This window comes from Rhododendron vialii, chromosome 7a (genome assembly GCF_030253575.1).
Source record: "Rhododendron vialii isolate Sample 1 chromosome 7a, ASM3025357v1".
In the NCBI taxonomy this organism is placed as follows: Eukaryota; Viridiplantae; Streptophyta; class Magnoliopsida; order Ericales; family Ericaceae; genus Rhododendron; species Rhododendron vialii.
This window is the reverse complement of record NC_080563.1, coordinates 15,807,892-15,824,157: the sequence shown is the minus strand read 5'-3', so window position 1 is coordinate 15,824,157 and position 16,266 is coordinate 15,807,892. Positions and strand designations below refer to the sequence as shown.

General features: G+C 39.1%; 2 protein-coding genes and 2 long non-coding RNA genes across 4 annotated transcripts; 1 reads left to right on the top strand and 3 right to left on the bottom strand.

Annotated features, from left to right (window-relative positions):
* Positions 1 to 187: 187 nt before the first annotated feature.
* Positions 188 to 4,708, top strand: LOC131333761 (protein SAMBA). The gene is made up of 3 exons (XM_058368494.1): positions 188 to 747; positions 2,858 to 2,968; positions 4,415 to 4,708. The coding sequence occupies exons 1-3, from the start codon at positions 591 to 593 to the stop codon at positions 4,474 to 4,476; spliced, it is 330 nt and encodes a 109-aa protein (XP_058224477.1). The 5' UTR covers positions 188 to 590; the 3' UTR covers positions 4,477 to 4,708.
* Positions 4,709 to 6,152: 1,444 nt separating this feature from the next.
* On the bottom strand, positions 6,153 to 14,552 carry LOC131333753 (heat shock factor protein HSF8-like). The gene is made up of 2 exons (XM_058368470.1): positions 14,235 to 14,552; positions 6,153 to 7,733 (listed from the first exon to the last, which is right to left on the bottom strand). Exons 1-2 carry the CDS (start codon positions 14,484 to 14,486, stop codon positions 6,513 to 6,515), a joined length of 1,473 nt encoding a protein of 490 aa, XP_058224453.1. The 5' UTR covers positions 14,487 to 14,552; the 3' UTR covers positions 6,153 to 6,512.
* LOC131333762 (uncharacterized) lies at positions 8,249 to 11,214 on the bottom strand. The gene is made up of 2 exons (XR_009201897.1): positions 9,078 to 11,214; positions 8,249 to 8,847 (listed from the first exon to the last, which is right to left on the bottom strand). It is a non-coding gene; the product is annotated as an uncharacterized LOC131333762 (long non-coding RNA).
* On the bottom strand, positions 13,736 to 14,228 carry LOC131333763 (uncharacterized). The gene is made up of 2 exons (XR_009201898.1): positions 14,047 to 14,228; positions 13,736 to 14,010 (listed from the first exon to the last, which is right to left on the bottom strand). It is a non-coding gene; the product is annotated as an uncharacterized LOC131333763 (long non-coding RNA).
* Positions 14,553 to 16,266: the final 1,714 nt, after the last annotated feature.

Sequence of the window (16,266 nt, the reverse complement as noted above, 5' to 3'; positions counted from 1 at the left end):
CCAAATAGATAGATTTATTTATTATCTATTTTTGGATTATTTTTGTCTTTCAATTTTGAACTTAATTTTTTACTTTTTAGATTTCTCTCATCGAAAAAAACAATTCACAAAAACTTGATACAAAACTAACAAATGCAAAAGAAAAAACTTCAAGGATTATTTAGCCAAAATTGGCGAAGTTTGGCTTTGGTGTTGTGCGAGTTTGGATGCAGCCGTAGGTATGCTAAACGACCCAAATTGCTCAAGTTTGTTAGGTTAAAACTTGTTCAAAATCACTTTGTTTCATTAAATAAAGCATCTCTCAACATTCTTTTGAAACTCGAGCTCTATCAAGCTCGAATGGGTTATTGAGCTTGCGGTTGCATTAAAACCTCTGTTTCACAACCCCCCCACCCCACCATAAAATGGGCTAGGCTTTTGCATGAAATGCCATCTACTATCCTGAATTCCGAAATTGTGCCCAACACATGATTGCATTTTTTCTTTCAGTTATTGTTGGGCGAAATATTTTTGCATTTTTTCTTTCAGTTATTGTTGGGCGAAATATTTTTCCGGGTGAGTACTGCTGAGGAAAAATAGCAGAGGAGGAGATGAGTAACAGCTCACTGTCATCGTCGCCGGCTCGCTCCTCGATTTCGACCACCGCAATAGCAGGGGCAAACGTGTCCTCAGCTCTCACCGTCGACGAATTCCCCTTCCCACCAGATCTCATCTCCATCCAAGATCGAAAGGACGAGGCGCTTCAGGGTTCCTACTCTACTCTCTTTTTGTTCCTCTTCTCTCGTTTTATTTCAAAATTTCACCTCCTGGGTCCTAATTAGGTTTTCTTATTTCACTTTTCCATGTTGGGTCTGTTTGATTTCCCGGATTAGATATGGTATCGGGTTTTTCTTTGATATAACTCAGGTTTGTTTACACGCACCTTGACTAACCTTGGGCGGTATCCCACAGTCAAACTAGCGGACCCCAATTAAAACCCGACCTGTATGGACTGGCTCCATAAGAGTTATAACATCTGGGAGGTAAGGGAACTACTGGGGTTAGCTATGGTATTGGATTGTCAATCATATGAAACTGCATTTCCGGTTTTGAATGGAACAGTTGGTTAAGGAATCAATGAATCTAGCAAAATGTGGGTATGTAATATCTTGGATTGTGGCATTGGGAATTCCCTAATGTCAATTCTACAGGCTCACAGACAATGGCGTAGCTAGGAATATGTACTAGTGGGAGCAAAAAAAAGAAAAGAAAAGGGTTTTCGACAACAACTCACACACCCATGAGTTGATGGTTGTTGATGGTGCAATGGTGGCTTGCCTCTTATGGCGCGACAAACAAATGGGAGTTTCAAGCTTTTGTGGAGTGTTAATTAGTTTTCCTTGTTAATTCTTTTCACATTTTAGTTTTCTTTTCTAGTCATTATCCTATTTTTCTTTTCAATCATTACCTTATTTCTCTAATTATTACTCTCATTTCTCTCTCTATCTCTCTTTACTCATTACCCTTCTCTTCAATCATTACCTTATTTCTCTCCACCCATTACCAAAACTAAAATACCCAAAAATGCAAAACGAACAAAACCATGCCTACTTGTTTACGTTAGTGGGAGTTAGAAGTGAATTAATGGGTTAACAACCAAGGAAGGGGTTTTTACGTCTCTCCATAGACTCAAGAACTCTCAAACAATTGTCTAAATAATTGTTTGGTTCTAGTAACAACTAAAACTGAAAAGGTTAAAAAATGGAAGTGGGGGAGAAAAAGCAGTAATTGCTCTAGATGGTTAATATGGATGAATTTATCTTTCTGTCCCTACAGTTATTGAGGATGGGATTGCTTCAAAAGGGTATAATATAAAAAAATTTGGTGGGTAATTCGGGAATTAGAAAGTGTGAGCCAACCTCAATTTGGAGTCCATACCAAAATGTGCTCTCCTTTTATAATATAGTATAGAATAGATAGATAACACCTGGGAGGTATTGAAACTATGAAACTGCATTTCCGGTTTTGGATGGGACATTTGGTTAAGTAATCAATGAATCTAGCAAAATACGGATATGTAATATCTTGGATTATGGCGTTGGGAATTCCTTCATGTCCGGATTACTCATCCACAAGGTTACAGATGCCTTTCAACATGGCCTTTAGGTTTTGAAGGATTGTCATCGACTATTGGGATGGGAGAAGTATCTGTTAAAAAATGAATGGTTTAGCATAAAGATATAAGTAAGCTTCTACTGGGCTTATGTAATGAGCATCACAGCCTAAAATGAAAAAAGGGGCTTTCGAGTGCATGAGACTCCCCTCACTGCAGGGTCTGGGGAAGGATGGGATGTGCACAGCCTTACCCTGCAAGTGAGGCTGTTTTCGTGACTCTAACCATAACCACCAGGTCGCATTGACACAACCTTGCTGTTGAAATCTGTAAACATAAAACAATAGACATGTCGTGCTAGTTTATGATTTTGCTTGAAGTTTGGTGAGCTCAGTTGTTGTCACTCCTGATTTGCGTTCAGTTTCCCGTTATGTTGTGTTGGAAGTTTTTTTGGAGAGGTCTTCTGTTCACATGTAGGGTCTTTAGGGGTTTCCTCGTGTTTGTAGGTCTTTAATGGTGAATTTAAGTGCATTTTCTAACATTTTTCCCCCCAGCCCATTTTTTGAGAAAATTTGGGAGGAAAAAGACAGTAGGAAGCTGATATTTGAAGCTTGGTTTTTACATACCAGAATCACGAACACTTGCTTACCTGAATATAACTGGGTTGATTAGTAGAATGTGTTTTGGGAAACACAGACAAAAAACTAAATAAGAGGGAGATTGAAACCATACAAAATTGTTGATGGTGTTCAGTTTGTTTTGCAGTTCTGAAGACTGATTTGATGGCTGCACTCAACAAGGAGGTTAAATCCTTGGATGAAGATAGTTGGATGTTTGATGGACCTCGGTCCCGTATTAACCTTATATCACGACCAGGTAAGTTATTCAGTTATCAACTGTCTCTCTTCGTCGTAAGGTCCTGTTCTTATTTCTTCTCCCTTGAATGTCACTTACAGAAATCGGGACATAAGAGGTATGTGACCGCCAGCCTCACAATTCTCTTGGAAGAGCACCTCAAATGAAAGGCCATATAGCTATTTAGGTTCCTAATGAAATTTACAGTAACGAAATTTTGAATTGTTAGTACTCTTCAAGTTGAAGATTGGTTATTAAGTTCCATCATATGGCTACTGAAAACCAGATGATGGACGTGATGGCTTTGAAGGAGATAACATACTTGGATTTACCTTAAAAAAAAACATACTTGGGAAACAAAACCATGGTTGGAGGTTCTAAGATAATAGACTTGAGGATCTAAGAAAATTATGGAGTGAATTAGGTGAGTTACCTTCATGCAAGTATGCTATTGAACTATACCTAAGTCAACATCCATGCGAGTGAAGTTGGTGTCAGACCCCGTTTGGTTTACCACTGTTTATTTACTTCTTGGCACGTGAGGAAAAGCATTTAGCTCCATTAAAGCCTTTGGACATCAGTATCATAGAAGGAGAAGAAATAAAGAAAAATGTAAATGAATCCTTTGATAGACCAACATAAATGGAACAACGGGATTGGGAGAACAAACCCAAACCCTTGCACAATAGTTCCTCTCTCCTACATTTTGAAAATGCCGAGCTGTTTAGTTATATAGATTCTCCATCATGCTCCGTTTAGGCGGAATGTTCACTTCAAATGCCACGTGCAATATGGTTTCTCAAAAACAAGGCTTCAGAAGCACCGTTAGCTCACTTCCAAAATTGGTGGCATGTACTTTCTGTTATCTTCCGTTTCAAATTTATTGTATGTGTTTATTCTGATTCAAACTGATAGATAAAGCCTTGTTTTCCCCTTGTTTTCAATCCCTACCCATCACCGGTCATGTTCCTTGGCCACAGTACGAATTTCATTCAACATCCATGTTTAGTTATTATAATCACTGATCCACCAGTACTCCAAGTAGACAAGGACCATATCAGATTCTTCATAGGTGCCCCCTTTACTATTTTGAGTATTCTATACCAGGGTGGCCCATTTCTGTTTTTTGTAGTTGGGGGACTCTAGGATCCCATTCACTATGCTTACGCTATGTTCCCATACAAGATCTTTCCGAATGCCAAGCCTATCCAACATGACACGGCTCACGACATAGCACAAGTAATATCAACCCTTCATCGACCAATTTTGAAAGGTTCTAAAAAATTCAGACGACTGCCGGAACAAAATAATCAGAGGCTCATTTTCAGCCCAGAAAATGTTCGTCTGCTTAAAGTGTTATACTATTCCCGCTCATCTCATGCAGCGAGCCCTTTGTTTTTAAGTTCTATGGAAGTCTTAATTTTTACTTTTTCCTGTTGTTAGATCTTATGTAATTTTGTTTTTCAGGTGGTGTTTTCCATAATCGTGCGGATATAACAAAGCATCATAAATTTGCCCCTTCGAGATGATTGGGAATTCTTAAACCGACTGTGCAGCATGCATACTCTGCGAGCTATTAAGAGCTGTTTCTTTTAAACATCCATGATACTATCTTAGAGGTTTCTGTTTTAGGGATGGAGGCATCCGGTCTACTCTAAAACTGAACATGTATTTATGTGTATTGTGATTGGCACCACACATTTATATGAGAATTTTGACAATTCTAGTGATTTGAGGATCTTAAAAGATTGAAACTTTTAACTTCTGTTGTTGATTACTAGCTTTAACCCGTGCTATGCACCGTATCAAGATGTAGATCATATGTTCAATTGGGTTAATAAACATGGAACTCTTTTCCTGTTTATTAAACAAAGCATAAAAAAGATTGAGACAAAAAAAAAAAAAAAATTTGGAGTTTTGGCAGGTGAAATTTAGATGTAGATGAAGGGCGATTTGGATGGAATTCAAAAGTTAGGTTATGTCCAATGTGAATATTTGAAATCGTAATCTGTTACTTTAACTTTACATATCACTTATCATTTAATTTGTTACAAAAGATCACCAAGAAATTTAGCTTCATCAGACGATAATTTGTTACAAAAGATATATTACTAGTACAAAATATTTTCATGTATATATTAATATCTCTAAAAAGGGGTTTGTATAAGTGACACGCAGCAAGCAGGAGGCTTCTCACGAAAAGTCTCCCTGCAATACTATATAGTGTAGATACCACTTATTAATTTTTCTTTCTGTCCCCAAGACGGTTATGGTAGATGAGTTCCTTACAAAAGGCAACTGAAATTGCATTGAAGTTATTGAGATTGGAAATTATTCAAGGTGCCATGTATTGTCTGAATGTTTATCCATATAATGGCAGTTTCATCTTCCTAAAAAAAAAAAAAAAACGAAAAACAAAAACAAAAAATGCAATTTTACACCCGCGTGTAGGAACAAAAGATCCCATTGAAGCGCCTAATTATACTCATCGGAAACAATTTCATTTTTTTCATTGGAATGGTGGGTGTGTAGCTTGGCCCTTTCTTAGAGAGCAGAGCTCTTGCTTGATCGAAGTGCTTAGATGACCAACGGCTTGTGGGAACAAGAATGCTAGTTTCAATGACTATAATGCCCAAAACACGGCTTTCTATCCCTTCTCTAATGGGCGGCACCGCCGGGCAGATCAACGGAAATGACCAGAATGGCATTCCAACAATGCCAGGCAAACCCATAGAAATAATCTTATTCCACTTTGGATCAAATCTTTCAGGGTTTGTGCCATTAACGGATTAGAGAACGAAATTGAATCACAAATTTCGTGAAGATTGCAACTATGTTCAGATCCACAATTGGTGAAAGATTCACATATTAGCTCAACCTGGTCACATCCCCTACCCCTAGTCCTGCATGCAATCCGTATAACCTGGATTAGGCTCTCCATTTTTGACAAAAACAAGAGATCTCCAGAAACACCGCAAAAAGTTACAACACGTCATCAGACTCTTTCACAAGCTAAAATTAATGTCCAAGAACTGCAATGTGGCTCTTTATCGACCCCAACTGGAGTACTCTAGCTCCTGCTAGAAACGGAGAAGCGCCAGATACAATTAATTCAAAACTCGACCCTGTTTTCAATCAAAAGATGTTACCATAGAAGAAATTAATATAAATGTCCTTTGCTTCGAAAAGCACATGCCCAGAAATCTTAAGCTTATAGAAACATGTTCTCATTCATCATCTCTTGTGTAACCCTGAAGTTGGAACCAGTCTAATTCATTGTCTTTACAAGTAACCTCTCTGCTTCTCAAGAACATCAGTATCATTAATGCTATCGTAATCACAGGCTACCCCGAAGATAGGATGTCAAGAAAGTACGGAACTCAGAGAAGAGAGAGAGGACTAAAACCTAGAACGAGGTCCGACCATATGTGCAAATAAAAAGTCGGGACAAAGGTTATAAAAAGGTATTAGCTGCTTTTCAGTAAATGCATGGTAATTACTTGCTACTTTCTAGGATTTACCGCGGGTGATGCTGAGACAGAACTGTACATTGAGTGCCACAAGGTCAGACTTTTTCAGGATCAGAACCAAGAGAGACCATCTGTTCCGTAAGTTGGTCCACATGTGGAGTATTGTTCCAACCATTCTCCATTGATTTGGCTATGTTTCCTTCTTCCGCTGAAGTCGAATCCACCACATCAGTTTCCACAGGTTGTGGGTTTTGAAAAAGGAACAGGTCGTCGACCAAAAAGGGAATTAAATTGTCATCCAGAAAGGAACTGTTCAATTCCAATTCATGGTAAGTAGAGAAATCTCTGATCTCTGAGGACATTTCGCAATTCTCCTGCAATGAACTTGAATCAATAGAGGGACCAATGTTGACTTTCCCACTCATGTCACCGTTGCTTTCTGAAACCATTTCTTGGAGTGGAGAGAGCTGAGAAACACCTAAATTTGTCTGCGGAAGAGCAAAAGATGGCAATTCTTGTGCTCTAACTGGTGGGCTCATAGTTGAAAATGGAGTGGTTGCAACCATTTCACATTGACTAGAAATTCTGGAAGTTTCTGGAAAATAAGATTGCCCAGAAGTAAGTGGGACTTCCTGAAGAATCACTCCTGAGGTACTGCCTGAAGAAGTACCATTGTCTAACACATCAGGTGAGGAAGCATCATTAATCAAGAAAGTATTGGAATCATTGTTCAAATTTTCCAGCTGAGTTTTATAAGTGTCTGTTTTAATGAGCTGACTAAGCATTGCATTTGCTGCCTCATTCATCAAAGGCCGATACTTCACAATCTGTCCGTCGGCAGGCCCTTCCTGCTGAATCCTCCGTTTTTTGCTTCCTTCGGAAATTATCCGCCTGTTGCTCTCATTTTGCTGCTGCTGCTGCTGCTGCACAAACTGCGCCAAAAAGCCAGGACTATTTACTGCCTTTGCAAGGAAAGACATCATCTGTTGTTGCCGCTGCTCCATCCCTTGTAGCCTCTCCACCATTGCTTGCATATGCCCATCAGTGGCCTGTTGCTGCTGCCTCAATCTCACGATCTCTTGCATAAGGACATTTTTGTCCCTCTTTAGCCTCTCAACCTCTTCCTCTAGCCCGAATTTCCCCACCTCAATACAGGCTCCAACAGATGAATTTTGCACGAGTGGTTGCTCAGGCGGTCGGTTGTTAGGTCCGTGGGTAGGTTTCCGCCTACTGATAGTTCTGAGAAGGTGCTTTTGACCTCTCAGGAATCCCTCATTTGCAAACTCCCAACGGTCTGGATCAACCTTCCTGAAACCCTGCTTGTCCGAAGGGCCAAAAGTGAGGGAGAGAGAAAGAAAAGCAAAAATAATGGGAAAATAGGAAAAGAAAACATTACTCATCATATGAACAGATATAAGTCGTGCAATGTGGCTCTCCCCCTTATGTATCAAAAAGGAGCGTCAATTTTTGTAGTGTTTGATGAAAGGGGGATCAATCTTAACAAACAAACTTGACAAATGCCAAAATGTTAGCAGATAAAAGAAAAATACACATGAAGATTGTTTCACTAAAACTACATCATCCGGAGTTTGTTTGCATCAAGCAAGAATTAGTGCCAACTTCAGCAATTCAGAATCATTCCTTGCTTCATTGTTCCAACAAGTTCGTGATGGTATATCATAAGCCCCATTAACCAGGAACTTTTTGGTTCGATTCTTAATGCCAGCAGAAAATACAAACCCATGACAGTATCTTGAGCATGGATGAGTGCAAAAGGGCAACAAACCGTTAAAACTAAAAACTAAAAGAGACTAGCGAAAAAAAAAAAAAATTTTGAAGGAGAACTTAGGTGGCTAAGAAGCTGAGTTCTGCCTCTTGCTCTAACCATTTTATCAATATAAAAAGCTTCAATTATCGAGCCCGCTGCCACATCTCTAGGACTGACCAAGCTACCTAAGCAGTTACCATGACTTGTGATGTTTGCCTATCATATCCAGGTACTTATTATGATAACGGAAATTTCCATTCTTGTCATCATCAGTCCATGTCCCATAATAGTGCCCAAATAATCAGGTTACCCAACTGCTACATCTAGCAAACCTTAAAGGGCTTGAGCCTTTCAGAAATCTTCTGCAGTTTCACATATACACCAAGACATAATCATCTAATGTAACTCATTGGACAATAAACAAGCTCAAATATAGCTTAGGAAGGACACAGTCTCATAGCTCCATCCCCACAACCAACCTCAAATTCTTTCTTCCGGACTTGTTTGATCTATTGTACTTCTTACTGCACAAACACAGACAAGTGAACATGAATCCAACGTGCCAAGACGATATGTTAGGAGCTACTACTCCAACAAGCCAATCACGAAACCCGAAATAATCTCCCAACCCTCAAAACTTACATCCACACCTCCTAGAATTACTCCCTCCGTCCCAATTTGTTGTGCCTATTTCTTTTTTGAAACATCACAAAAAATTGTCTATATCTCACAATTTATAATGTTCTTTACGATTTCAAAATCTTTGTTTAAAAGAATTAAATGAGATCTATCAAATAAGATCTATATTGAATATATAAAATATTATACATTAAAAAACACGGACAATTTTTTGAGACGTTCAAAAAAGGAAACAGGCACAACATTTTGGGACCTCTTTTGCTAAACAGCGATCTCCACTTAGGCCTGCATCCTATCCTTTCAAGGTAAAAATCCAAGAGACCCGAATCAAAGTTGTTATGAACTTCTAGTGAGCAACCATGTCATGTCTAAGCATGTGGGATTTACTCTACAAAAAGTGAAATGGTGAAGATGAACCTATTTGTGACTAGAGGGGTAAATATGAGTAGGATGAAGTGCTATTGCGAACCTGAAAGTTGTAAATTAGCTGCCAATCTAGGATGAAGTGCATCACATGTCAATGCACTCCGCATCTAAGAGAGTAAAATACCTATTATAATCAAGTTTTCCAATAGCTGCTAATTAGTAAGAAAGATGAAGTGCACCACTGGCCAAAGCACCCGGCATCTAAGAGAGAAGAACAACACCTTCTATTTTAATCCCATTTCTCAATAGCTGCTAACACAATAAGAACCTTTCTCAAGAAGTCGAAAGATTTTAAATCCTAGAAGCTAAAACTATGCCCTCGTGACAGCATATTAAGTGACATATTAACAAGCATTCCCCAAGGCTAGGGAAAACCAACCCTAGCATACCAGAATGGGACATAAAATGGAGTAGGGCAAGGAGTTAATTTTCTCAAATTACTACAAATAAATCATAGATCATCAAAATTTTAGTTTTACATTATTTTACAGCTTTTCTGCTAAGAAAACTCTCTGATCAACCGGACCATGCGATAGCAAGGAAATAGAGATCAGAAACCACACACTGTCTTCGTTTTCGCCCTACCCCAATGATGCGTTTACACCCCCTATCACATGACTTAAAAAAAGGTTTTCAGTAGCGCCCTTAGAATCTAACCCTTTTGAAGCGCCTACTGTTTCTTATAGTATATTAGTACTTTCCAGAGTGAGTCATATTCTGGCCATACCACCACTAAACTTACATTGTCATCAGCATTCACATTTGGGAATTGATTAGTTCGAACAGACAGTTTTATGATATGTCAAGCAAGGTATAGTTCACCTGCCCGTGCATGTTGCAGATCCAACTAAGTTTTCTATTTCACCTGAGGGTACTTATGGTACTATTTCACAGATTTGTGGCCCTAAACCCCAAACTACAGAGACTTGATGGTGGTAGCCAAGGGCAACTGCCGCAACTTCGATGTATCTCTATAATCTTGTGCTTATGTCATCTTGCGTGATCGTGATTTCAATTAATTTATCTTATGCATTCGTAGACTACAATCTACTCTAATTCAACCACAAACACATGATTATCAAACCTCGTATTCCGAATTCAATGCCGCTGCCATCACAATATTAGAAAACTGTTGAGTAATCGGCCAAATAACAAACATACAACGCGCGAAGAACAATCAAGAAAACCAAACCAAACCAAGCCTTGTGTCCCAATAAATTGGGGTCGGCTACATGAATCATGTTTTTCCAATTGAGCTCTGTTCAGGGCTATCTGTTCACGTAAATTTAGTAAGCTCAAATCCTTCCGTATCATGGCATACCAAATCACTTTAGGTCTTTCTCTTCTTCTAGTCCTAGCATTCACTACTATCATGTCACTCTTCTTTGACCACTGCGTTGCAGGTCTATGGTAAATATGTCTAAACCACCTTAATATATTTTATCTCACCTTAGTCACTTACGTACACCACTCACACCAGTTTCCTCTATGTATCGAATGAAGAGTACAAGAGGGGTGGTTCTGGATATAACAAGAGTAGGATTGATAGGATTATTTCTAACAATCAATGGTTGGTGTCTTTCCCCAATAGTGAGGCTACCTTTGTGGCCCCTGGAATATTTGATCATTGCTCTATGCTTGTTACTGTCCTGCCTAACACTCACAAGAGAAGGCCTTTTAAGTTTTTCAACTTCTGGTTGAATAATCCTGGGTTTAGGGATGTTCTGATTCAGTCTTGGGGAGAGCCAATTTCTGGGAGACCCATGTATATTCTTTCTTCTAAGCTCAAGAGATTAAAAGTTGTGCTTAGGAATTTTAATCTGCAATGTTATTCTAACATTTCTAAGAGGGTTTGTGCTGCTAAAGAGGAGTTGGATTCAATTCAAGAGCAATTTTTTAAAACTCCTTTTGACCCTGAGCTATGTCAAGTTGAGAAAGAAGCTTTGGGTAAATATGTTGAGCTTCGGATGGCTGAAGAATCCTTTCTTAAGCAAAAATCTAGGGTTAAATGGTTGGCTTTGGGGGATCAGAATACCAAATTCTTTCATCAAAAAATGTGTACTTATAGGGCTAGGAACACTATCTTAAGCCTCACTGATTCTAGTGGTAATTTGCTTGATGATCCAGCGGCAGTTAAACAAGAAATTCTGGGTTACTACACTGGTTTGTTGGGAACAGCTTTTGAAGGGAAGACTGATGCTATTCCTACTCTCAATCAAGCCATTCAAGCCAAAGTTCCTCCCCACTTTAGAGATCAGTTAGTTGCTCCTGTCACTGTAGATGAGGTTAAGGCTGCTCTCATGTCTATCAATGGGGACAAAGCCCTCCTTGTTCTTTCAGAAAAACTTGGAGGTGGTGGGTAGTGATTTACCAAAGCTGTCATCTCTTTTTTTAAGACAGGGGTGTTGCTTAAAGAATGGAATGCCATGGCCATTTCTCTCATTCCAAAGGTCAGTGCTCCCTCTTCTATTAGAGACTACCGATCCATTTCTTGTTGTAATGTCACATACAAGTGCATTACTAAAGTCTTGGCTAATAGAATGCAAAATGGTCCTGCCTCTCATAATTGATTTGATCAAGCTTAGTCTGCATTTGTTAAAGGAAGGTCTATTGTAGATAATGTGCTTTTGATGCAAGAGTTAGTTAGGGGTTATCATAGACCAAATGGGGAACCAAGATGTGCTATTAAAATTGACCTTATGAAGGCTTACGACTCAGTGGATTGGGGTTATCTGTTTGATACAATGCTTTGTATGGAGTTTCCAACCTCGTTTGTTAATTGGATTAAGGAATGTGTGACTTCAGGAAAGTACTCTGTGGTTATTAATGGTAGTATGGAGGGATATTTTCCTGGTCAAAGGGGGTTAAGGCAGGGAGACCCAATTTCTCCCAATCTCCCTATTTGTTTCTAATTGTGATGGAGGCATTTGCAGCCATTCTCAAGTTTCGAGTTCAGCATGGCAGGTTTAAGTTTCATCCAAAGTGTAGTGCTCTGAACCTCTGCCATCTTGCTTTTGCTGATGACCTATTCATTCTTAGCAGTGGGGATCATGATTCCTTACAGCTTATTAGTGCTCTTTTGACTGATTTTCTTTCATTCTCTGGGCTGAAACCTAATGCCTATAAAAGTGTTGTGTTCTATGGTGGAGTAGATGAGCTTTTAAAGAGGAAAATGCAAAGTGTTCTTCCCTTTCCAGAAGGTAGCTTCCCCATCAAATATTTGGGGGTGCCTCTCATTTCCTCAGTTGCGATCAGCTGACTGCGTTGTTTTGAAAGAGAAGATCTTACAAAGGATTACTGCTGGTTCTAACAGAACAATGTCTTATGGTGGAAGGGTTCTACTCATGCATTCCATATTGTTTAGTATTCAAGTTTATTGGAGTTCCATATTCATCCTTCCCAGCAAGTTAATTCAAGAGATTGAGGGCACTCTTATGGCCTTTTTGTGGTCTGGACCTGATCTCAAACATTCAGGGGCAAAGGTGAAATGGGCTCATATCTACCGTCCTAAAGATGAAGGGGGTTTAGGGCTCAGAAGGATTAAAGACTGGAATAGGGCAGCTATGCTTAAGCATTTGTGGGCTGTATGTAAGAAGGCAGACACCCTTTGGGTTAAGTGGATTCATTCATACATCATAAAAGGGCAGTGTATCTGGTCCATGGAGGTACCTTGTGATGCCTCATGGACTATGAGAAAGCTCTTAGGCCTCAGACACCTTGGGCAACCTCTTATCTGGTATCAAGTTGGAAATGGAAAAAATACCTTTTTGTGGTTACATAACTGGCACCCTCTTGGGCCGTTGTACTCTACTTTTGGTGAAAGGGTACTGACTGATGTGGGCAGGTCTTTGAGGGCTAAGGTGGCCTCCATTATTGCCCAAGGATATTGGAGATGGCATCGTTTACGGAACCCCATTATCCAATCTATCATTGCCCAAAATCCTCACTCTCTTAGACCAAATTCTGAGGAGGAAGACACTGTCATTTGGGTGCCTCATCCAAGTGGTTCTTTCAATGTTAGATCGGCTTGGAATGCCATAGGGGTGAAGTACCCACAAAACCCTTGGTCTAAGATAATCTAGGGTCGACATACTGTGCCTAGGTGGTCTTTTATTCTTTGGTTGGCTGCTCTCCAACGTTTGAGTACTAAAGATAGGTTACGAAACTGGGGCTTGCAAGTGGATGAATTGTGTTGTCTGTGCAATTCAATGAAGGAAACCCATCAACACATATTTTTTGAGTGCTCATTTTCTTCGGTAGTGTGGCAGCAGATGATGTAATAGAGTTAAGGGATGCCTATGAGCCTATATTTTTTGAGTGCTCATTTTCTTCGGTAGTGTGGCAGCAGATGATGTCTAAGAATAGAGTTAAGGGATGCCTATGAGCCTAGAGCAAATTCTTAACTGGTTTCTCTCCAATGGAAGGGGTACTAATACTGAGTTGAGTTTCATTAGCCTTAAAAACACTTTGGCTGCTTCTGTTTATGGGTTGTGGCAGGAACGGAATTCCAGAATCTTCTGAGCAATGGCAAAAGGGTATACCCAAGTGGCTAATGGGATTGAAGCTACAATTCGGGATTTTCTCAGCTCAAGGAGACATATGAAACTATCCAGTCAAAATAAGAATATTTGTGCGATTTGGGGACTGTCTAACAGAGTCATGGAGGTTGTATAGTTAGGAGTTCTAGTTTGATAAGTGGTTGTTTTTGCTTCGTTTCTGTAGTAAGTTGTTTCTGTAAAGGGATTGACTCCCTGGAAATCCTTGTTTTCCTTGTTTAGCTTAATAAAAGTGTGAACTTATCAAAAAAAAAAAAAAACATTGGCGGCTACAAATAGTCCGCGAATGGGCAACCCAAACCGAATCAGGCTTTACAAGCCCAACAAACCTCCTCTGATTATAATCAAAACAAGTAAAAGCAACATAATAAGTAAACCTAACTGGAGAACCAAACTCCATACACAACAACAAAGCAAGGAATTCATACGTAAGTGTTCAACTGGCGGACGAAGCTGGAGAAATTGTTGTGCTTGAAGTGCTTGGGCAAGAGGTCCCTAGCGAACTCGGGCGGGTTCCACACGACGAAGCTGTTATTCGTTGGGCTCCACGAGACGATTTCGTCGCTGGACTGATCGTCGACCATGTCGTAGGTCTTGGCAAGAAACGGCGGCGGAGCATTCGCGTTCGGAATTGGCGCCGGCGCCGGAGGAGGCGGATTCCCGCCGTCCTCTGTGTCCATATTATACTATTAGTATTTCAGTTAAAGATTGTTATGGGAGGACAGTGTTGAGAGATGTGGGGTTTATACTCACGAACCGATTGCTCTGTGTGGGAGCGAAAATTATTCTCTAGTCCCGGAGTACGGGATAATATCTGTGCTCCTCCTCACATAAAATGCCGGACCCACATATGATTTATAAAATGCCGGATCCACGTATGATTCATGGTCCATCCCGTCAATCCCACATGTTATGTAAGAGGGAGCACGGATACGATCCCGTGCTCCGGGACTACTGAATAATTAATTACTCGTGTGGGAGGAGCTTCCAAAGGCACACCAATTCGTCTCAGCACAGACTTAAAATTGTTCTTAATTTATTTTGGGAAATAATTTTGCACTACCCTTTATTATATAGTACTCCCCCCGTCCCCTTATTATAGTTCAGTATTTCATTTTGGGCTGTCCCTTAATAAGTGTCCATTTGGTAAAGTTAGTGGGGTAAAAGTTGATACATTGTCTATTTTGTCCCTAAAAGTAAATTCTATTTTAAAAAGTTAGTGAGTAAAAAGTGTAATGATGATGGGTAAATAGAGAAAGTAGAAGAAAAAGTTGATGTGAAAGGTATAATGATGATGTTTTTTTAATAAGTTGGAATTACGAAGTAGGACATTTAAAAAGGGACGGAGGGAGTACTTCCTTAGTCCCTAAATAAATATACGGATCACAAACCTAAACCTCTAAAAAGATGCATTTGTTTCGCTAAAAAATTCAAATTTTTTTTCACAAATCAATAGATATTAATGAGTTCTTTTAAATTGTGAAAAAAACTTGAATTTTTTCTTTAAAGGCCCAGGTTTGCGGGTCGAAGATTTATTTAGGAACGGAGGGAGTATGAAAAGGCTGTCCACACAGACTTTCTGTGCACAACCTGCAATGTCGGGCCCAGTACGGGGTCTACACAAATGATCCGCCGTTCATTAAATTTAAAACATTTATTCAAAGGCTCCGCTAAAAATCAGCTCAATTTGATACAAATGGGTGCTCAATTCAATCATCTAACTTTTCATTCAGATTATAGAATCTTAAAACCTGAAAGGCTGAAAACCAATTTTGTTATTCCTAAAATACTCGTAAACATAACTTTGATTTCCAATTTTTGTATTAAGTCAATGTTTAATCATATCCCCAAAAGGTAAGATGCGTAATATAATATGAGAATTCATATTCACCCTTTTTTTAAAATTCAAACTTCTTTTTTTGTCTTTTAAAAAAATACACACTTTCAACACTAAAAAAAGAGAGTTTAAACATAAAAAATTAGAGTGTGAATATCAATTCCCTATAATATTAGACGCACTGAAACTTAAATAAGCAAAAAATTTCATGGTAGTCCGTGGATAAAATCGAAAACAATTGTTGTCACGCCATTGATTTTCAACATAAATAATAATGGTTGTTGATTTTGCCGCTCCTTTTTTTGTTAACGTCACTCCCCTGCAGGTGTATTTTTGGTGCAAAAATAGACTTGCAGTGGAGTAGCGTTAACAAAAAATGGAGTGGCAAAATCATTTCCCATAATAATAGCTTTCGATAAATTAAATCCTCACAATAATACAAATATTACCCAAAAGACATTTTTTTCTTATAATTACAAGTTAAGTTCAAAGATTTCATCTCCGGCTCGAAGGCCCCAAATTGTCATAATAGTAGTACTGAAAGAGAGGGTTAAGAGTTTACAATCTTCTATAGTCAAAATGATAATAATAATCGAAATTACAATTACATCTTCAAAAGAGTT